Source organism: Equus caballus, chromosome 1, assembly GCF_041296265.1.
Source record: "Equus caballus isolate H_3958 breed thoroughbred chromosome 1, TB-T2T, whole genome shotgun sequence".
Classification (NCBI taxonomy): domain Eukaryota; kingdom Metazoa; phylum Chordata; class Mammalia; order Perissodactyla; family Equidae; genus Equus; species Equus caballus.
The window spans coordinates 186674586-186696823 of NC_091684.1; the positions used below are offsets into that span (position 1 = coordinate 186674586).

General features: G+C 54.4%; 1 protein-coding gene and 1 long non-coding RNA gene across 9 annotated transcripts in view; both read right to left on the reverse strand.

Moving 5' to 3' along the window:
* The window catches only part of LOC138918844 (uncharacterized), a 30518-nt gene extending 18119 nt beyond the window's left edge, over nucleotides 1–12399 (reverse strand). The window contains exon 1 of the long non-coding RNA XR_011428678.1: nucleotides 11986–12399. This is a non-coding gene — a long non-coding RNA (uncharacterized lncRNA). The remainder of the gene's footprint in view (nucleotides 1–11985) is intronic.
* Nucleotides 12400–15175: 2776 nt separating this feature from the next.
* Nucleotides 15176–20006, reverse strand: NKX2-1 (NK2 homeobox 1). 8 transcript variants are annotated; one of them, XM_070242288.1, is made up of 5 exons: nucleotides 19351–19657; nucleotides 18833–18972; nucleotides 17762–18147; nucleotides 17061–17201; nucleotides 15176–16821 (listed from the first exon to the last, which is right to left on the reverse strand). In XM_070242288.1, the coding sequence occupies exons 1-5, from the start codon at nucleotides 19372–19374 to the stop codon at nucleotides 16082–16084; spliced, it is 1431 nt and encodes a 476-aa protein (XP_070098389.1). In that variant the 5' UTR covers nucleotides 19375–19657; the 3' UTR covers nucleotides 15176–16081. The 8 variants fall into 8 exon arrangements, with proteins under 8 accessions (XP_070098389.1, XP_070098396.1, XP_070098409.1 ...); XM_070242295.1 differs by lacking the exon at nucleotides 18833–18972 and having other exon boundaries at nucleotides 19351–19876; XM_070242308.1 differs by lacking the exon at nucleotides 17061–17201 and having other exon boundaries at nucleotides 19351–19712.
* Nucleotides 20007–22238: the final 2232 nt, after the last annotated feature.

Consider the following 22238-nt stretch of genomic DNA (forward strand, 5'->3'; position numbering starts at 1 on the left):
TAAAGGTCTTGAATGGTGGGGTGCCATAGAAAGTGTAAGTCTGGAATGTGAAAAGAGATTAACTCTAAGGATTTTCCAATTTATTAATTTTTAGGGCTCATTTTGTGTTACAGCTAAGCTTTGGGGGGTTTGTTTGTTTTAAACATTACAGCATTACCTCAAACAATTTTCATTTAAATAGGTAGGGAAATGTGAGTAAGAGATTCCTCTCTTACTAACTAGCATAGAATAGGGCCTCTTTTATGTCATTTTGAGTCAAATCCACCAAGAATTAACAAGGTTTTGCTCACATTTAAAAAAAAGAATGTTAATAATACTCCTTTATCTTTACATTTTTACATATAAGAAAAGAGTACAGCAAGGGAAATAATGAAAGTGTTTCATAAATTCATTCATTCAGCAAACTTACTGAACAGCTATTATGTGCCAGGAACTAGACACAGTACTTACTGCCTAACAGCAGATTTACAAGAAAAAAAGAATATGGTCATTTACAGCTCTAAATTTAAGAATGTGAAATGTGACCACTGTCAAATCATGTAGGCTGGGAATTTCTGTCTGTCCACTTTCTATCTCTTCTCTTGAAAGAAAAACTTTTCTGGCAGGAAGTGTTATTAGGATGGAAAATGGTCATCAGCATAAATTCCAACTTTATAGTTTAAGAAGAAGAAAAAATATATTTATGTCTCCAACTTCAGTGGGGCCATTTGAAACTTCTTCAAAAACTTATAAAAAGACATAGGCTTCGGTTTTCTTGTGGGTTTAAAATGAATCCATTACATTAAATGACTCTCAGTAGCAAAAGCAAGTAATGATTTGCATTCTAAGCTAGCAAACTGGGGGGTTAGGTATATTTGTACAATGACATCTTTTTTTAATTTGCTTTTATAGAGATTCTCTCCCATTCCTGCTTCAGTGAACTTGGGAGATTGTCATCATTCAGTATTGTTTAAATTAGTAAGGCACAAATCTGTCATCTGGTTTTTAAATATTTTTCCCCTTTGGTAATGTAGATGAGTAATGCCTATCTCCATTCTTTAAGCATATGCTAATATAATGATAGTCTAATTTTGAAAAAAAATTAAATTAGTTTTTTCATATCTCACATCTAGAGACCTCCTGACATATTGGAAAATATGATTTCTTCTAAAATATACTTTGCTAGCCTTCCTGAACACTCATACTTCAGTGAACTATACTTTTCTTTTCTGTTCAAGAAGTGCTATGAGACCTCTCGCATGAGCAAGTCTCCTGGAGAAGATGTCATTGATGAGGTTGCTCTACCTTTCACGGTAACTACCAGTCAAAGTTATGGCTTTACCATCAGCCATGATGGTTCGTCCTGGAACCCAAAGCCGCTTCTAATGTAAAAGTATGAGCAAAGGGCCTATCCTGCCAACAAAGGCATAGGAAGTCTTGTTTCACCCTTGCAAGTCTTTTATTTTATATTCCTAGACTTTCCATCCTCGAGGAAAGAACACTAACATTAGAGAGAGACGTATTCAGCTTTTACAGTGTCCTTGTCTGCCAAATGCCTCCTTGTTTCAATTCAAGGTAGGAAAAAACTATTTTATATAATTTCAATTTCACATTTCTCTGAAAGTGGAGTGCCTAAATCTTATCAAGTTAGCAATAATTTCTCTTTCAAAGCAAATGTGGAAAGCCAGAAGTTTGTTCTATTGACGAATTTCATCAAAAGCTCTCGATTTTCTTCCCCTACTACTATCTGATAAGGGACACGCTGCCTGATTTTTTTCTCCCTATTCGTAATGAGAATCTTATTTCTATTTGTGGGTTTTTCAAAACTGGGACTATCAAGTAATGCGCTTACAACTTACTTTCCAAGGAAACTGCTTGAGAGCTCCTGCACCCAAGTGACTTCTTACCATTGTCCTCCCTGCCCTCCTGACGAGTGAATTCCCCCCGAGTGATTTATTACACATATGTAGTGCGGAGTCCAGAAACGGGGCTGATTGGCGGACCCGCCTGCTGCCGCTGAAGTTTTCCTGGTACCTTCTAGATGCTACTGCTGGATTACATGACTGATTCACTCCTCTCTGTGTCTCCTGGCAGCTAAATGGGAATATTGGAGGGCTGCCAGAAGGGTAGGTAGCCAACCTGCTTGCCCTTGATTGTGCCTGCCAGCTTTTTAATAACAGAAGTAGGGTCAAGTAAGTGAAATCACGAACCGAGGAGAGTATTCTGAGAATGCAAAGGCAGTTAATGTCCTTCCAAGCCTGAGATGGCTGGCAACCCTTGGCAGAGCAATCTATGATTTGTGGCACCTGACCCTTCCACTGCGACTGTTATCTGTGTATTCACTAGAAACATATTTACAGAATCTCTCCATTAGCAAAGATGCCTTGTGTGTGATTACCCAATTGTCATGGTCACACTAGGATTTTGATACAGCTCCTATTCACAGATGGAAAACTGCACTAAACTGCACGCAGGATTGGTTTAAAGCAGGATCCGAAATCGATAGATCAAGACTTCGCCTGGTGGATCTCAAAGAGATCATCACAGTCTGGCTCCCCCCTCCTCCTCACCCTCGAGGCCACATTCCACCTCCCGCCACCCAATGGCAAAACATCTCTCCTTTATTCCCTTGAACCCTCAAGAATTCTTAATAAAGTTAAAGATAATGAGCTATAAGAATTATCCAAAGAGATGAGCCTGGTTAAAACAGACTCCACCTCAGAAAACATTGGAGGAGCCCACGGCTTGCTTCAACCGGCTAGCCTTGCTCACGTTTGTATAGAACTCAGCGTCAGCAAAGTACTTGCTCCTCGTTTATAATGTTCTCGTTACAAAGGCAGAGCCAGGTTGGAGGCTGGCTTTCCTTCATTCCTACGGAATCAACAATAAAGAACGTTTTAAAAAATTTTTGTCCGAGGCAAGTGACAATGAGGGCGCTTGCTATTAAAAAGTTTATCGGGAAGTTTAAGAAGTGGCGTTTCCACCCTTCCCCCTCAAATAAACGCAGGGAGGTCATCCATGCCAGAAGATTCCTCTTGCTTACATCCTCTGCTGGCTGGCGCGACAAATGAGCTGAAGCAGTGATTTAGGGAACAGAATCAAACTCACTAGGAGCAAAGAAGTGGTCATGAGTCGAAATGGAAAACACGATAACCCAGAGTCATCGTCATGTGTCTCCCAAATGAGATGTGCTGAGGAAATGAAAGAGACAAAGTGGCACCAGATAAATAAATGAAGGCGAGAAACTCACCACAGGTCAAGAAATACTACTAAGGTGACCTGCCCTGACAGTCACCGCAGGCGACCCTTGGGAACCGCGTCGGGGTTAAACGCCCTGGGAACCGCTGAGATGCCGCCGGCCTGGGCGCCGGGGCCTGGCGGGAGGAGGCCGGAGAGCCCCGGGCCCGCAGCATCGCCGGGTCCAGGCGGGTCCAGGCGCAGAGGCGCGCGCGGCGGACGCGAGACCCCCAACCCCGGCGCCGCTGTGCGCGCAGCAGGCCGCGCGGCCGGAGCCAGGCCTGGGCCAGGCCGCAGCGGTGTGCGCGGCTCGCCGCCTCTGCAGCCGCCGCCCTGCGCTCGCTCGGGAGCGTCCCCGCCGCCGCGGGAAGCGAGATGCCCGAGCGGCGCCCACGCGCATGGCCCGGAGCTGCGGCCCCGCCCGGCCGGCCCGACAGGGTGCGGAGGCTCCGCGCCCCAGCGGGACGCAGGCGCCCTGTCCGCGCCTTGGGGACGCCCAGGAACTTGGGCGCCCCTCGAAGCTGGGAGTCATCTGGACGCGGTTCTTCCCGGGTGGACCTGAATTCCACCCCTGAGAAGATGCTCCGGGCAGGAGCGAGCGCCGGGGGAAGAAAAAAGAGCCCTTGAAATGGGGGAGGGGCAGGCGGGAGGAAACCGCGCGGAGGAGAAATCCCCGTCACCACCAAAACCGGTTCAGAGAAGTCCTGAGGTTTTACGCCTGGAGATTTCACTTTAAAAGCTGGAAAAAAATTTTTTCCACCGCTTTTAATTGAAGTTAACAAAGTGCAACAAATCCTAACTCAAATATGATTGCGGTGAGATTAGGGTCTAATTGCTTAGGGTTCAGGTGGAATCTGCGGGCTAAATCCTACAGGGCCAATCTGAATTTCACAATCGTTCTGTCAAAAGGAGAGCGATGAGAGCCCACACGCTTCCTAACAAGTCATTTTTAACAGTTACAAGCTTCGCACAAAGACCACACAGGGCGTCTAAGAGATGCAAATCTAATCCCTGGTCATTCTACAGGCCTTCAACAAAGATGTGCTAAACCCTAATAGAAAAGAAATCAGTTCTCTGTCACCAGCCCCTGGTAAAATCTATTAGAGAATGGACAGAGCCGCATCTACAGCAGTTGCTGCAAAGGTTAAGGACAAGTACAAATAAGAGGGACCCAGTTTTGTTTTCCGTGTGAAATATCGGGAGAAGCTAACCCCAAATGAGGGATGGGATTCGATCCGTGGCTTCGCATTCGTTTGAATGCTAGAAAAAAATAAACACACGCATTAAGACTGTGGAAGACTCCGTTTCTGAATCTAGGAGAGATGAAACAAATTCCCCCCAAAGTTGGGAATCTTTGCCTCCGAAATTATCGAGGAATACTAACGGGGGAGGGCGGGCGAGCGCGCGGGGCGAAGAGGGGGGACCCGGGCGTCGGGACCCGCCAGCTGACCTGCCGGGAAAAGCACCGACGGCAGGGCCGCGGCCGGGTGGGACTCGGGAGCCGGCTGCCTCTGGCCGCCGCGGGGGCCGAGCGGTGGGCGCCGACGGCGGGAAGTCTGGGCGGCCGCCCTCCGGTGCCGCCGAGCCGGCGCCGGGCCTGGGTCCCCCTCCCCGACCCCGCCAGCGGGCCCCCGGCCGGTGGGGAGGAAGGCCTGGGCATCACAGGCCGGGAAGCATCTCAAACAGGCGCTTCTGCGGTCACTGACCCAATGAGGTCCTCACGGACACAGTGTCATGCTGGGGTGTTAAAAGGGTTAATGCGTTGCAGCTACAACGCATCACTGTGGGCGAGCCCCTTCAGAAAGGAAGGGCCCCGGGCGTCCCGGCCCCTCGGAGAAACCCGCAGGCGGGCTGGGCTGGCTTGGGGGGGGGCTGGAAATGACCGTCCTGGAAAATTGTATGGCGGAATTCCCTTCCCCTCCGCGCGGTGCAGAGTCCCCGGCGGCCGGGCAAGCCCGGGTCTCCGCCGCAGTCACGGGCTCCGGGGCTGCGCCGCGGGCGGGGCGGGGCGGGGTGGGGTGGGCGGCCCGGGGGAGGGAGGGAGCGCGACAGAGACGCGGCCCCGCCCGCTGCGCGCCCGCCCGAGGATGCGTCCTGTGGGTCGCCAGGAATCTGCCGCCCTCTTGGGACCCGCCTTCCACTTTGGGAAACGACTGGGGACCCGAAGGTGGCGGGCTCGGCTCCAAGTCCCAGTACAATCGCCCTGCCATTTTCCCAGGCAGCTCGGGCTCCTTCCACGTGGCACTTCTCTCGAGGTCGTGCTGGCAGGGACGAAAGGGGGCGCTGTCCAACAACCAGGGTCGGGAAAGACCAAGAGGCTCCCCTCTTTCTAAAGTCCCTTCTCCAATTGCTTGGAGGAGGGGTGGGGCACTTGTGCGAAAGAAAGGATTTTTGTCTGTTTCCACCGAAGTTTCCAGAAGCCACTATTTCTTCTCCTAGTGACTTCGCCCTCTGCCCCCTAGGTCCCCCTGAATTTGTTTCTCCCCAAGGTAGAGCCCAGAGCTGGCCAGGTGGGAGGAGGTGGCTGGAGTTCAGGAAGCAAACTCCATCCCTGGCCCCTCAGCTCCCTGGCCCCTTAATGTGCTCTGGCAGAAAGTGCCCATTCTTAAGGTCTGGCAGGAGGCAAGGAAGGGATTCATAGGTTAGCTTCTCAGCTCAGAGACACCACCACACGCACATCTGCTTCCTCCTCATTCGGTTCTATGCTTGTCCAGGCCAGGCCTGTGCCTTAAGTGGGGGCTGTATTCCTTTCTTCCCATCTACTGGTGTTAATTGAATTTCTCTGTGCTGCTGCTTCTCTTTGCTTCGGTCATTTTTCTCCCTAGTCCTCTGATAGGCTGACCTTGGCGGTTCTCTGGTCTTCTTACCCCCAACTGGCTTCTCATATGGGCCTTACTAGCTCTCATTCTTTATGGCTTAGCGCACGCACTTTATCTGCTTTTCCTTTTAGTACTGACATTAGGAAAATGATACCGAATTGCCTGCAAAGTAAGACTGCAGCTATGAGGCTGGAATTGGACAAGAAAACAAGTAAAACACAGGCATTGAAATGAAGAAACAGAAAAAGAGAATGAGGAAACCAATGAAAAGTAGACAATAAAGCTACAGCAGGCTAGAAATACAAGAATAGGATGTGCCTGCAGGTGGTTTTGGGTGCTCATGAGGATCTCCCATGTCTCCCTCGGGAGACAAGGAGAGGGCTCCCTGAGGAAGGCAGGCTGAGGTTTCTTCTCCCTGACTCAGATTGCTCCTGAAGACTCGGGCCAGCAATCTTGAGCCTGCATATCCTTGGTCCCCAGGGAGGTCCAGGAGGATGGAAAGGGATCAGCACAGAACATCCACCACTCCTTGAAATGGTCTTGGAGTCACCGTATCTCTATGGAGCTGTCAAGTGGCTGGAACTTTCTGCCCTGGGAGCCTGCTCTGGCTCGCTGCTGCTCTGAGGCACATTCCTGTGCACTCCCTCTGTCTACCCAGCTAAACCTAGGCTGGGGCCCTGTCCTCAAGGGGGCCACTAGCTCCCCTTCACCCTAGCAGATGGGTCCTACTGGTCCCAGCCTTACTCTCACCTCCCGTCAGTTGTAGGAGTTTTGTCCTCCTGGTTTGCAGAAATAGGGAGCCTGGAGGCTCCCTGTGGGAGGGCTGCCCTGTCCTCCTCAGGGTGGATTAGTGCCTCAGGCCCAGTCTTGCTCATCCATAGAATGGGTTCTAGAGAGGAAAAAAATCTAGAGAGTTTACAGCTGTGTGTGTGTGTGTGTGTGTGTGTGTGACGTCTGTTAAGGAGAACACCAGGGCTTTTTGGGCGAGCTTTGCAGAAAATTGAGCAAGCCGGTGGGAGCTGCGCAGAAACTCCTCCATCCGCCTCTCCCCCATCTATTGGTTCTGAGACCTTCCCAGAGGCAAAAATGCTTCCCAAGTACGTCTAAAGACACAGCGCCTGCCTAAGAGGCACCAACTTGAGGAGGTTCATAAATTATCCCCTTTTGAAATAAAAATGGAAATCAGCATTAAACACGTAACTATTATTAGATTGAGTTTCAGCCTACTAGAAAGTTCGTTAGATGGTGGTATCTGCGCAGAGATGGAATCTCTTTTTTTCTTAGGAAAATTCATCAGGGAAACAGCAGCAGTTGGCTGGCTTTGTTTGGTCTCCTTTATTTCTTCAAAGAAAGATTGTATTTTAAGACAGTTTTAAAATTCCCTTCAGTTTAGGGTTTGGATCGTCGTCTTGACCCAGTGAACTAATATCTGTATGTTCCGGGGTCAAATTCACGGGAGGTTTCCACTCATCCGCACACCAGACTTCTTGGTGTGGTCTCCAGAAGGGGGTGGGGGCCTGGAGGGCAGGCGCCGCGGAGCCGAGATTGTTCCGGACGCGGGCGGGGAACCCGATGGAGGGTCACCCGCTGGTTAGGGGACAGAGGGGGAGGGGAAGGTGTGGGGAGGAGAGAGTGGGGCCACGGGCAGGGCGTCGGAGGGGAGGCGAGGGGGCTGGGGAGTGCCGAGGCTGTGGGCAGGAAGGGGGAGGTGGTGGACAGCTGCTTTTCTTAGTCCTGGAAACCAAAACTCTCTCCGACGAGAGACCCTAAACTAGCTCGAGGTTTTAAGCGCCCACACTTCTGGTTGAGACCCCTGACCACCCATTTGAAACCGTGGGGCCGCGAGGGACCCTCGGGCGGTGCAACCCGGAGGCCGCAGAGCCGCCCCGGGGTTGCGGTCGCAGCTCTGCGACCGGCACCGCAGACGCCCCGCTGGCCCCCGCCACACGGGACAGGGCTTCGCGGCTCCAACGCGCGCATTTTACACCTCTTCTGGCTGCTCTTCCTTTAAAAAACAAGTTTGAATTTTCCATCAAATCTTCTACCCGTGTGCTCTTCACTAAATGACTATTAACCAGCACCAAGGAGAAGCACAAATATGGTTTCTCTCTCACCTTTCCTGTAGGGTTTTTTTTCCGCCCTTCAACCATGGAGTCTCGATTTTCTAAGCAATTAAGTTATACATTCAACAGGAATATTCGATTTGAAATACATCGGGCCTAAAGACTGATGCATAAGGTCTGGGGCTAGAAGAAAATATTGAGTGCTCGCCTGCAGATTCTGTCACCCATCATCTGCCCGGAAGGCGCTCTGTATCTTTCAGCGTGTCCGGCTCTTATGATTGCAAATGGCCCTGTTTTCAAATGGAAATAAGACTTGCAAACTGATTATGTGTATTGAATTGGAATCACTCCCTAGATCCTCTTGTTTAAAATGTATTGAAAAAAGGATGATGGCCGCAGACCTCTGTAACCAGCTCCCTCTCTTCTCAGGGAGGTCGATCTATTTTGCAACTTTTTGCCATTTGAGCATGTTTCAGCCAGATAATTGTTGCCGTTGTGTTACCCGCCCAATGCACAGAGACGGTACACACACTGCCTCCCAGCAGGGCCCCCTGTGCTTCGCACGAGCATCACCCCCTAAACACCCCACACTCGTCTGCCCTGCCCCACCACTTTGACCCAAAGACCAGCCATAATCAGCAAGACTCAGCTGTCACAAACCCCACACACTTCCACCAGGCACCGTTGTTCCTCTGTCTCCCCTCACCTCCTTTCCAGTCCCCTCTCCTTTCCTCTCTTGTCTTGTCTTACCAACAAGCAGAACCACATACACACAAATCCCCAGCTTCCACACACCCAACCAACAGAATCCAAGTAATTTGCCAGGTTGTGAATTTTCAACAACTGATTTTGGGTTGGTGTGGCGTAGCAGTTGTTAGAAAACAGTTCATACAGGAAGCTTAATGTCAACTGTTAGGGATGCATGAAGGTCCTTGTATACTACCATAGATCGCAAAGATTTTCTCTTTACCCCCATCCAGTGCTTGATTATGGCTGTGGGTGTGTCGGCTTGTTAAAAATTTCCAAAGGTTCTCCCATTTGATTTCAGTATGAAGCCAGTGTGACATACAGACAGATACCTGAGTTTTACCTGCTGTGTGAGTTGTAGGCATGATACATACGTACACTTCCAAAGTTTCCTACACCCAGGCCTCAGCCCCAGGGGTCCTGCTGGGGAGCAGTAATCAACATTCCAGTTTATATTGTGGGTTAGTGAGTGGCAATGAACCAGCTACAGCTTCTGTCTTCCCTGGCTAGAGATGAGGATGTATGGTCTGTGCACGCCTGGGGTGCAAGGGTTGCAGTTCTTGCTGAAGCACACTCAGAAGGAAAGAAGCCATCACTTCCCAGCTTGCCCCCTCCCTTTATCCCCACCCAGAAAACGGTGCCTTGCAGACCTCAAGGCACCGTCAAGTGGCCAGGCGGGGAGAAAGGTTTAATCCTCTGTGGCATCAGAGTCTCCTCTGAAAAAGCCGGTCGCTGCAAGTCTGTTTAGAAACCTGGTGCTCTGGGGGCACCTGCGGGGACCCTAACTGTGCGAGATCCACTGTATACACAGGCGTAGCCGGATTTGTTAAACCGCTGACCTGGTCTCCTAGGTTAGAACAGAGCGAGCAACCAGCTCAGAGGAACCAGCTCTCAGTCCTTTTCGTGTCATTACGGTAATTCCCAGGTTTACATCTGTGCGCGCGCGCTCAGCCTTGTGTACGCCGGAGGATCGGGTAAATCGGTAGCACGCGGACCAAATAAACCCTTGTTTTCCTAGAGCTTTGGACACCTTAGAGCAGTGGCTTTGGGAGGGAGAATGCTAGGCATCGTGGAGGCGCTGCCGTTCTGGGTGATTTTGCACAGAATGGCTCCAGGGCATTGCGACTGGGGAAGGGTACCCAAAGACACTTATCATGGGCTGACATATTCGATTTTGTAGAAATGACATTATCAGCAATCACCGAAACCCCTAGAACTGCAATGTTTTACACTCCACCAAGAGCCTGGTGTTACTGAGGATTCCATCCAGCATCAAAGACAGAATTCCCAGAAATGTACAAAATGGGGAGAGGGAGGAAGAAAAGTTTGTCTTTTCTCATTGTGAGACTACACTCGGACCTGCTATCTTATTTCCACTACTCTGTGAAGGCCAGAAACAGTTCCACTTGTTTTTGTTAGCTGGCACTAGTGTTCCTACTAACGATTTCTGTTAGTGGGTAAGGTAGGTGTGACAAATGACAATAATTTTTGTTACAGATTGCTTCAAGACGTCTCATCTACAGCTGTGTGTCTCAGGCAACAAGTCCTTTTTCTTTAAGAATAAGTTTTAATATTTCCCCAAAGCGTAGCTAGTTCTTCAGAGTTTCACATGAAAATAAATTAATATTCTAATTTAAAGTGGGGAAAACCAAAGAAAGTTTTTATTTATTTGATTTTTTTGAAGGGAAACTAAGTTTCATGTGGCGTCTTAATTGAGCTAATGAATGCATTCAACTTTCTTGCATCCAACAGGTTCTGTAAGATCCCCTACTAAGAGAATTCTACACTAAAATTCTTTCTTTTTGAATATCTTATAAATAGATATATAAGATAGACATATGCACCTACACTTCTATAATACACACACAGACAGGTGTCTGTATGCAACCACTTATACCAACATACACACTGGGCAGAATCAGATGTGAATATTATGTTGGAGGAAAGGGTGCTCTTTAATGTGGCCAATTGCCTGCAATTTTTTAAATATTTTTTTCTGTTTCAAGCAGCGCACTAATAGTGACCACTTTATATTGCAGTGTCCTGAAAATAATGAAGAAAGAAATAAAATAGGAAAATGAATTTAAATCTCACCCTTTCCAAAACTTTGTTACAACTCGCAATAACTAAGACAGTAAATGTTTAGAAAGCAGAGACCAAATGGGAAACATTATCAAATGAGAAGCCTGGGTCTGGGTTGAGATGCCCTCCAAATAGAGCATTAGGTCACTATCAGAGAGAGACGCAGCCAGCCACTTCAGCCATGGCTTCAGATGAGGCAGAAGCTGTGCTGTCAAGTTGCTGAGCCTTCTGCTCCTGGGTTCCTTTGAGAATCATCCAGGAAAGTTCAGAAACACAACTACATGGAGAGGGGGGCATGCAGACCCTGGGCCTCCCCGTCAAGAAAGCACATTCTTTCCTCTACTCCCATCCATACCCAATTCCTCCAGCCACTTGATGGAGGAGCTCAGAGGGCAAGCTCACCACAGAGGGTGATTGGGGATAGGACACTCCTTCCAGAAGCTACTGGCCCAAGAGGCACCAGAAAGCTTTTTATGCTCCAACTTGAGGCAGGAGCCCAAGTTGGGCCCCACAGAGGGTGGCCCAAAGCCGCAAGAACACAATTGCACAACCACAAACACACCAGCCAGGAAGGCAGAGAGGGCCAGAGGAAGTGAGTGTCCCGCATCTCCTAATACTGACCGGGCTGAGCAAGGAAAACATTCATCCTCATGCCTCCCAATACTCAAGTCTGTCACTTTCTTTCCATTCTAAAAGAAAGCCACATTTGAAACAAACAAGCCAGTAAATCATGCCTAAGAGCCATATCATCTCAGATTCACATTTCCCGACAGGCTTCTAGTTCTCCACAAACAATATCCACGCTCACTCTGCTCCCCAGCTCTAATAAAGGAGGGGGGGGGGTCTAGAGAGACTGGAGACATTCGATCAGAATTCAAGGCAGCTTCTCACAACTCTCTTGTTTATAGAAAATGAATGTCTGCCTGGCTTGCTTTTAGTTCAAGAAAGGGGTCAGTCTTTATCAGCACGGTTCACACAGATTCTGGATTTTTTCCCCCGTTATCTTAAATTGACCCGCTTTTAAGATAAAGACATAATAGAGAAAGCATTGACCTTACCTGGTCCCTAATGAGTTGGAAGTCAGAAAACCCCGTTCTCATTTCCTCTTATCTCGGGTCGCCTGAGAAGAGACTCGCGCTACCTTTTGTGCTCGCGCCTGGAGATGCCCCTCACCGACGCCCCTACTCGGGGAACGCGCCCCAAGAGCGGGCTTGCCTCTACAGTCTGAGAATTCTTCCCCAGGGTCTCAAAATCCGAGACCTGGATGCCAGACCTCGGCCTAGCCCAGCCCTACGAGGATTTAAAACCCCTTGGAAGGCTCCCGAGCAAGTCTTGCCTTTGAAAGCCCAAGCCCTAAGCAGTGGGGAGAGCCGGCTCCTGAGAGGCCCTTGGAGCGGAGCGCGCGGGGCCTCCCTCGCTTCCAGGAGCAAGTGCCTGAGCGCCTCTCGCGCAGTCGGCTCCAGCCAGGCTCTGATTTCACTCGCGGGCCCCAAGCTACTTCCCACCGGGCCAGCCCCTATCTCAGAGCTGCTGCCCCGGCGGCTGAGGCGTTCCCTGCCCCCACCCGCCTCCTGGCCTTGAGGACTCCAGCTGTACCCGCTGGTGCTGCGGTTGGGGGCGGCTGCAGCCCGGGCTCCCTTCTGCCCTGCTCAGAGCATCTCCAGTCCTTTTCTTGCCTTCCCCGAACCCAGCCCAGTTCCCGGCCTGGCCAGCGGAGAAGGCTGCTTCCTGCCTCTCCGACCCACAGCTCGGGGGGCTCCCAGGCTGGGGCGGGGGTGGGGAGCCGCTTTGGGATGCTAAACATCAAACAAGCCAAGCCTGGGGTTTCAGGCCCCGAAGCCACTAGAGCCGCTCTCCAGGGCTCTCGAGAAAGTCCTCGTGTTTACATGGCAGAGTGGGGGTGGGGGAGAGGAGGAAGGGGAGATGCTGTCTGCAAAATCTCCCCCACTCCCCGCAACCGTCGGGGCCTAGGGATGGGTGGGGTGTTTAGGTGAAGTCGCTCAGCTTCTCCCTGAACTCGGGGCGAACTGCGCTGCCCCCACACGTGGGGAAGCTTCCGGCTCTTCCAGGCATTTCAGCGCCAGGGGCATCTCCAGGAGGCTGATTTCTCCTCAGGAGAGGCCAGAACCGACCCGAGCCAGAGATGCTGGAGACCTAGGGGAGGTCCATCCGGGAGAGCACGGACGAAGATCGCTTCGCAGAGGCTGACCGGGATGTGGGGGTGGGGGGCATCCCCGGGCTGCGGTCTTTCGCTGCACGCAGCCGGCATCTATTTCCCTATCAAGACGCTTCCAGTCGCGTTCCAGGGCCGCTTCCCGCAGCTACAACAATCTCCCAGCCAGGAGCGGGAACTGGTGGACCCCGCGTGATGGATGGAGAGACGCGGCCAAGGCCCTGTCTGTGTCGGTCCCGTCGGCACCCGGCTGAATTCACCTTTCCCCAGGACGAGTAAACAGACTTCAAACTAAGCTGGCTCTAGACGGCGGGGAGAAGAATGTGTTTGACAGAAACTACATCCAGTGCAAGGGTGACAAGGCCGAGGGTACCAAAGCCCACTAAAGTTGTGACTCTGAGGAGCCCGTCCCCCCTGCTAGGATGGGTTGCGGAGCAGCCCTGGCAGCGCCTGCGCACCCTGCCACCCCACCCAGCCTTGTGCTGGGCCTGGGGCTGGCTGAGCGAAGGCTCCCACTCCACGGATTTGGAGCCCTAGAGCCAAACATCTCCACTGCCAAGCCGCGGCCTGAGCTGGGTGACTTGACCACCTACACACCCTGTCCTGGGACCACTGCTGCCCATTCTAACACAAGTGTTCAAACTTTCCAGTTTTCACTTGTTTTCTAAAATGTGAGGCCTGCTGAGATTCCCTTCAACCAGCACACTCTCTAGACCCAACCAACCATCCTCTCGGAATCTCCGAGTCTCTTCTGGATACTGGAAATCGTATCTCTGCAGGCAGATGGGGGGAGAAAACCCTCCCTGGCCCCCCCGCCCCACCCCGTCCTAAGACACTATGGGAGAGGAGCCGCTAGGAAGTCAACAAAGAGAACTGCTGGTGCAGAGCGGCCCCTGGGCCAGTGATTTCCCTTATAAGTTCCTGGAAGGTGAGGGTGGAGGTTGGGGAAGAGAGAGATGCAGACAGAATGAGATAAAGAGAGGAAGAAAAGACAGAGAGGTAAGAAAGGAAAAAAAAGTTGAAACTCCAGGCAAGAAGTGCATACATACCAAATATGCATGTATCCCCCACAAGCAAACACTTTTGAGCCTGGAGAAAAGTGCTGGGAGGGGCATCTGTCCACAGCCTGCTCTGCCTCCTTGGAGGTTCATCAGGGGTGACATGGAAGGGGCAACAGCCTTTGTCCACAACCACTCCTTCCTCCTCCTCTGCCCAGGGCAACCCTGAGAGTTTTCCAATAGACATATCTGGGCATCAAAGAGCCCAGGAAATTAGAAGTGGGAAGAAAAGTCAAAGATGAATTTTTTTGCTGGGGGGTGGGGAGAGGTGAAAAGTTGGGAGAAGAGAAAGATTCATTACTAAAAAGATTTAGGAGCCCAGAGATGGAAACCGGTGGAACAAAAAGTGAAAGTTCAGCTCCCAAAGTCCTGCTGGGGTGTCCCCAGGCCAGCAGCCCAGTCCGACACCTCCTGAGGCCAGAGAGGCCGCCGAAAGTGGAGATCCGCGGCCAGACCCTCGCCAGGATAGCTGTTTTAGAGCAGAAATAAAACCGGTAACAACTTCCCTACTTTGGAAAAAAAGCCTCCCAAGGAATTCTAATTCTGACAAGGCTCAGCCATGCATTAGAAATAAAGGATTGATGTTGAAATCTACAGGGGCGATGTGTTCAGTAAAAATGATCACTCGCGCAGGGCTATTTAAAACGGATGTCCTGGCTGCCTGCTTCAAAACGTTAGTTCAGCTGTACAAGACCATAGTAGACACTTCTGAGGTTTCAAAAAACACAAGCCTGGCTCTGAAAACTAGTCGCTTGGTCTCTTTCTCTTCCTTTCTCCCTTCCCCTCCCTGTGGAAGAAGTTTACCTCTTTTCCTCTCTATTGCCAGGTCTCAGGACTGCTCAATGTTTGCTTTTACTCAATTCGGAGCCAGAACAAAATTCCCTCTTCCCATGGGGCAAGGACTCTGGGCCCAGCCTCCTTAGCTGGCTCAGGATCCCTTGAGCCCCCAAACAATTCAAATCCCATCAGGCCAATTATGAGCAGCCCCCCTACCAAAAAACTCCATTTACAGCTAAATCAAAACGAAACAAAAGGTGGATTTTTAATCAGAAAAAGAATCTTTTTAATTTGTATAATTTATTAGAAGCTTCTTAGGAACTATATTTAAGCCAGATATCTACATAAGTTACAACAGAAAAAGACTGACGCTCTGAATACCAAACTGCCAAATAATATACACAGATTCGTCAACGCCCATAAAAAATACGATGGGCTGGGGACGGGGACTGTTGTGTTTCTTTTTCTTTTCTTTTTTTTTTTTTTACAACAAAATGTACAGATTACTAAAAACTAGGCGTTTTCGTCCAACTTTTGACAGCATTTTACAGCTACAAGTTCACATCAAACATAAAACAATTTTAGCCAAGGCCGTCCCGGCTGAGCCTGGGAGGCCAGAGGGCGCTGAGAGGGGCCCTTCCTTTGTGTCAGTGACAAGCGGGTCCTGTCGAAGAGTCCTTCCTCTCCCCAGGCCCCGTCTCCCCTTCGAAAGAGATCCTGATATTTACAAGCGAGTCCGTTTTGCTGGCACAGTGTACCCAGAATGAAGTTTGCCATCTCTAGAGTCCAGAGCCACGTCAGCGTACAACCGTCTCCAAATTGTGCCCCTCCCGAGCGTGGGAAACCCATTTGAATCACCCAAAGACACCCCAAAGCTGTTCTTGTTATGTCCTTCTCTGTTTAAAGACTCCTTAAAGAATTAGATTCGCTTGGTTGTTTTTTTCTTTTTTAAAAAAATCCCACAAATTTTAGAAAAAAAAAAAAAAGACGTCCAGCAGTTTGGCCTTTGTTTTTTCCCTTGGTCTAAACGGAACAGGTTCTTAAGAAAAGTCGAAGCGCATGGAGCGGCGGGCGGTGGGTGGCGTGTGGCGGGCAGGAAGGGAAGCGATGAGGCAGCGCGCTGGTCTAGGCCCGGCCGGCGTCCTCTCACCAGGTCCGACCATATAGCAAAGTGGAACAGGACATGGTGCCATAGTCCGAGCCCGAGGAGTTCAGGTGGGACAGGCTAGACACCTGGCCCTGCAGCGCCGCGGGGCTGGCGGCGTGGTGCGCCAGGTCCGGAGACTGGCCCGCGCTGCCCGGCTGGTGGCCCGGGTGTGCACCCAGCCCGGGGCCGCCGCTGCCCACTGAGATCGCCGCCGCCGCCGCCTGCGCGGCCTGCGCCTGCTGCTGCGCCTGCTGTTGCGCGTGGCCTTGCAGGCTGGCGCCCCCCGGCGCGGGAGCGCCCGCCTGGCAGGGTTTGCCGTCTTTCACCAGGACCGGCACGGCCACGCGGCGCGGCGACTGCTGCTGCGCTTGCTGCTGCTGCGGGCACCCGGCGCCCCCGCCGCCGCCGCCGCCGCTGTCCTGCTGCAGTTGCTGCTGTGCCGCCTTGTCCTTGGCTTGGCGCTTCATCTTGTAGCGGTGATTCTGGAACCAGATCTTGACCTGAGTGGGTGTCAGGTGGATCATGCTGGCCAGGTGCTCGCGCTCGGGCGCCGACAGGTACTTCTGTTGCTTGAAGCGTCGCTCCAGCTCGTACACCTGCGCCTGGGAGAAGAGCACCCGGCGCTTCCGGCGCGGGGCGCTGGGCAGCGGGGCCATGTTCTTGCTCACGTCCCCCAGCGAGCCCAGGCCGCCCATGCCGCTCATGTTCATGCCGCTCGCCGGGCCCATGAAGCGGGAGACTGTAAGCGACAAACGCACAGCGTCGGCCGGGGCCGGGCCGGGCGAGGCCACCACTGCCTTCCGCGCCCTCGGCCGGCCCAGCCCGCCCCGACGGCGCCCTCCTCACCTAGGCCGCCTGCGCCCTGAGAGGCCCTGCCGCGGGCAAGCGCCAGCACCGGCCCCCGGCCGTGCCGTCGGGCGGTTTCCTGGAGAGCCCCCCGCCTCAACCCGGCTACCTCCCTCAGTCTCAGCGCTCTACCCAAAAAGCCCAGTGGAGACAGGCCGCTCCTGGTCCTTTCGTGCCCAAGCCCGGCTGGTGTCGCGGGGTTAGCGGGCCGCAGGCGGCGAACTGGGCCCAGGCCAGCAGCTGGGGTCCGACGGTAGATCCCAACTTTGGGAGCTCGGGAGAGGGAGATGCTCACTTTCAGAAGCTGGAGACCCAGGACGCTTTGCCTCCCGGCCGCTCTCCCTGTCAGCCCCGCTGAAGGCACCGGCTCGGCCCATTGAGAGCCCTCTCTGGAGCTGCACGCCCTGCCACTTGCCTAGACTGGAGAGCAGGCCGGGCCGGGCTCCCGAGCGTGCCCAGCAGGGCAGCCTCCCGCCCGGCCAGGCCGCGCCGCTCGGCGCCCGGCTTGCCCGGCTCCCTTCGTTAGGGGGGCGCGTCCCTCGGCACTCCGAGCTCTCCTGCGCCGAGCAGAGCTGCCCGGCGGCCGCCTCTGGGAGACGCCGAATCCCAGCACCTGCCCACAGGACCCTAGCCCTACGAAGTGTCTCTTTTTGGACCCCTCAGCCCAGCAGGGGGAAGAATCGCCAGGTCCCGCGCCCGACTTCCTGGCACCGCTGCCCGGCCGCCCACCCGAGTGCCCAGGGCGCCGCCGGCGGGCGCAGCGCCTCCCGGGCTTCTCTGCCCGCGCCTCCCGCGCTCAGCCCGCGGCCCCGCGGTGGGGCGGCCTCACTTACTGGCGGGGAAGCGCGGGTCTGGGTTGGCGCCGTACCATCCCGGGCCCGAGGCGCTGTTCCGCATGGTGTCCTGGTACGGCGGCAGCTCGCTCATGTTGCCCAGGTTGCCGTTGCAGTAGCCCCCCACGGCGGAGTGCGAGAGCTGGGGCACCCCCGCCGCCGTCATGTGGTAGGCGGCGGTGACGGCGCCGTGGTGCCCCACGGCGTGCTGCTGCATGGCCGCGGCCGGCGGTGCCGCCTGGCCCTGCCTGTAAGCCGCCAGCGGAGCCCCGAGGCCGCCGCCCTCCATGCCCACTTTCTTGTAGCTTTCCTCCAGGGGACTCAAGATGTCAGACACTGAGAACGGAGTCGTGTGCTTTGGACTCATCGACATGATTCGGCGGCGGCTGGAGGAGGAAGGAAGAGGAGGAAAAAAAAGGGAGAGGGGGAAGGCGAAGCCTCGCTGCTTTTTTTTTCTCCCTTTGCCAAATATTCTGATGTTACCTTAACGCCGATCTTGTTGGATGTACACGTAACCGAGTGGACCGAGTCCGCCTTAATTGGCTTGAGTGGAGGCTCGGGGGCTGCCTCGCGTTTGTTTTAGCCCGGCGCCAGGTTTTAGGCAGCCACCAGAGGCGGGGCGTAAGCGCTAAAGCAACAAGACAATAGAAGCCTACATCTTGCCCGAGATAATTAGCTTACATGCTGATGACAAGGTAAACACCTTTAAGTTTCACTTGTCAGGATTTTTAGGTCTCAAAGAGGGGGAGAGAGAGAGAGGCAGAGACGCGACCCAAAGCATTTCTTTCCCCTCCCCCGGGCACCCCCACCCCCATTTTTTTGTGGGGTGCCGGTGGCGCGCGGGGGGGAAGGCGGGGGAGGGAAAGGAGGAGGGAATCGAGAGAGGGGAGGGCAAGAGGTGGGGTGGGGAGTAGCCGAGGAGGAGGGATGGCGGGGAGGAAGGAAGGTGAATGCTGCTTTGCAACCAACTTGCGGAGTTACAAAGTGAACCACTTTCCAATTCGGTCGGGGTTCCCGGGCGGGGACAGGTCTTTAGAGGGAGGGGGCCGAGGGACGGGGTGGGGGTTTCACCTGAGCCTGCTGGGGCTGCTCCTCCCTCCCGCCGCGGCCTCCCAGCCCCGCGCCTTCCCACCGCCTCCGGACCACATCAGGCTTCGCAGGCGCCGAGCCCCAGTCGCCACCAAATGAGCTCGCGAGTCTGGGGAAGAACCCTGGGGCCGCACTGTTGGTCTGCGTGTCTGTCAGTCTGTCTGCCTCTTCTGCCGCCGTCAGAGGGACACCTCTGCTCCCCGCCCCCTTTTCCCCCCTACCCGAGAGAGAATCCCAGCGGGCGGAGGGGGCGCTGAGCAGGGAATCGCCTGCCACCGAGAGGCTGTCCCAGATCCCCGCGTGCTCCTCCGCCCAGCTCTGGGTCTTCTCAGCAGGCCAGGGCCCCCTGCATCACGCCCACCCTCCAACCCACACGCGGCTCCCTTTCCCCACCCCCAACCCCAGCCAAGGCAAGCACACCACTGGCCGCGGGAGCTGGGAGGCTGAGGGGGGGACTAACGCGCGGGGCTTTCACTGAAGTCTCCCCACCTCGAACAAACCTGGTGTCCCCGACCCTCGCCCATCGCCCGGACACGCAGGGACCTGGGGCTGGAGCTGACTTTCCGAGGACATCACAGCCCCAGCACCCGAGCCCAGGGCCACGCTGTTTTCCCCTCTGATGCTTCAAGGGAGGGCGCGGGCAGGGAGCGTCGTGAGTGCCCGCCCGCCAGTTGCCGGGCCGAACGGAGCCTGAACCCCGGCGGGACCAGCTGGCCGGGAGGGGGCGATTCCCGAGGCACAAGCAGCCCAGCGGGCGGGAGGCTGGGCTGAGGCTCGCCTCCGCCCGGAGCTGAGCCATGCAAAAGTGCACTTGCTTCCCCGGGAATAACCAAATATCTTTGTTTAAAGTGGCGGCGTAAATGGCCAGTCGCTTTGTGGCCACGCTGGATATTAGTAGATGAGGATCATTCTGCTTCAATTGGGCGCCTCTCATCCGGCGAGCAAGAAACTGCTTAGGAGGAAGTGGGTTTCCTGTCTGCGCGTTCCCAGGCTTCAAGTGTGAGCCCCGCGCCTTGAGGGTCCTTGGGCGCCTGGAGAGGGGGAGCTGTGGGCTGCGCTCCCCAGCAGGGCCGGAGGCATCCTCTGCGTTGCTCCGGCCGGCCCGGACCCCCGCCCAGTGGACTACGGAGCCAAGCCAGGCGCGGCGCGGATCCTGAGACCCACTCCGACTTTTCCCCTTGGATTTTAAACGTTTCTCCTTGTTCTGATTTTTTTTCTCTTTGGCTGTTCTAGCCTCCGCTCCGCGCTAAAGGCTGGGAGGGCGGAGCGCTCTCTGGCCCGGCAGGGGCCTCCAAGACACTGCGGGGGCGGTGAAGGGGGTTTCTCGAATTTGGTTATTGTTTCCACATTTTCTTTCCCCTCTTTGTAGAGAAGGAGCTCCCGATGATGAACAGGCACTTTTGAACGATTTAATTCAGCAGGTTTAGGCGCCTTTTCCATTAATAGCAGTCGTAGTAGGGAAAGTTGTTTTCTTCACTGGCTTTTTATTTTGACTTCAATCCTCTCTCCTGGAGGGGTGCTGTGCACTCCTTCAATACAAAGTCAACTTCTATACTAACATTCGCGGTCCTCACCGCCTACATCCCTGTCCCTTACCGGGGGAGAGAAAGCTCAGGGCACTCCCCACCCCCACCCCATCCCCACCCCATCCCCAACCTCCGCGGGCGGGAGCTCGCGTTTCTGCGTGGCCCCCTGAGCGGCTTTGCGGCAGGCACCCCTGAGTTTGGGCGCCGAGAGGACCTTCTAGGTTGCGCAGCGAAAGACAGGCGCCAAGCCAGCTCCTTGTCCTTCCTTCCAAGGAGCTTCTCTGGGGGGAGCTTTCAAGAAGGACTCAGGCCCCATCAACTGCTCTTTGGTCAAAGTGACGTCTAAGCTCAGGGAGCAAGGAGGGAAGGCGACGCTAGGCTCAAGTGAGCGGACAAAACTGAATGCAGATCTTGTCTGCAGGCGCCCCGGGGCCCCGGGCCTGCGTCTCGATTGGGGTCTTAATATCAAGGCGGGGTGGGTTTCCCAGTCACCTGTTTTCTTTGTCTCCCTCTCCATTCATATGATTCGTTGCATATTATTGGTAAGTGTAAGAAACTCCAAATGTAGAACGTTGTCCGTCTCACCCAGTCTCAATGCCATTTAGAAATGGAGATAATTCTTCACAAGGTTTTTGTGAGATTCAAGTAAGATCGGACTCCTAAAAAGTGATTTGGAAGCTTTGGAAATTTTTAATGTTCAGTGCCAGCGCTCGAGATTTCTGTATTATCATTAGTACCCCCTCCCCCACCCACTTAAGGCCCTGAATCTGAGTGAAGGGAAGAGTTGGGTGGATCTTCACAATCCCTGACCCATGCCTTCTTGGCCTTCGTCCCTCCGCCGCTTCCCAGCTCGGCTGCAGGCCTGGCGCACGTGGCTGGCAGCTCCGGGCCCCGACCCCAGACTAGATCGGGACCCGGAGCCATGCAGCCGGCGGAGGGTGGGGGCGCGGAGCAGGAGCGGGGACAGACCCTCCTGCTGCCCCCTCTCCCTCGCCGCCACGGCTGCGCTGCCACCTCCCCTGAGGGTGCGCGCACCAGCCCGGGCTCCAGCTCCAGCTCCGGGCTCAACCTGGCCTGGGTCTGTGCAGCGCCGTGCGGCCGGCCAGGTGCTTCCCCTAGGCCTGCCCCTGCACGCGCACCGGCTCCGCGCGCCTGCCCAGATGCGCTGCCCTGCCAAGACGCAGCCTCGTGGGGCAAAGGCGGATGTCTATCTATACCTCCGAGCTTGTCCGAGCCAAGGCCTCGGCGGTCCCTCCCCTGACCCCAACATCTCTCCCTGACCAAAGCCTGTCCTTTCTTCCAGCTGCCACCCCGACTCTTTTTAAACAGGGCAGACCCCGGTGAAACCAGTAACTTCTCCATGGCTGCAGGGGATCCTTAGGAACCTCGAGCCCACGAGCCTTCCTTCATTCCTCAATGAACCCGCGCGGGGTGGGCGCGGCGGGGCGGCGGCAGGCCAGGGCCCAGCTCCGGCCTCTCCAGGAGCCCTCCCCGGGGCGGCTGCCCGCGTCCGCCCCCGTCCCGGCCGCACTCCGCTGCCTGCGGCTCGGCCCGCAGCCTCGGAGACCAGAGGCACAGGCCCAAGCCGCTGGGACGCGCGGACTCGCCATCATCCTTGGCTCAGCACTGGCGTGGCCGAAGGGAATCGGCCCTCTCTCCCTCCAGGGTGGCTTCTGTGAGAAGGGCTCACAGAGGGCTAGGGCAGAAGGCTAATTCGGGGCCTGTAGCTCGGACTGGGGAGGGGGATGAGAGGGGAACGCCTGCCCCCCTCCCCATTTTTCCAATTCCCTTCCTAGTCCTTCACACCTCCCCTAGGGCGTTAGCGACTGCATTTTCTGGTGGGGTTATTTTGCTCCGAGTAT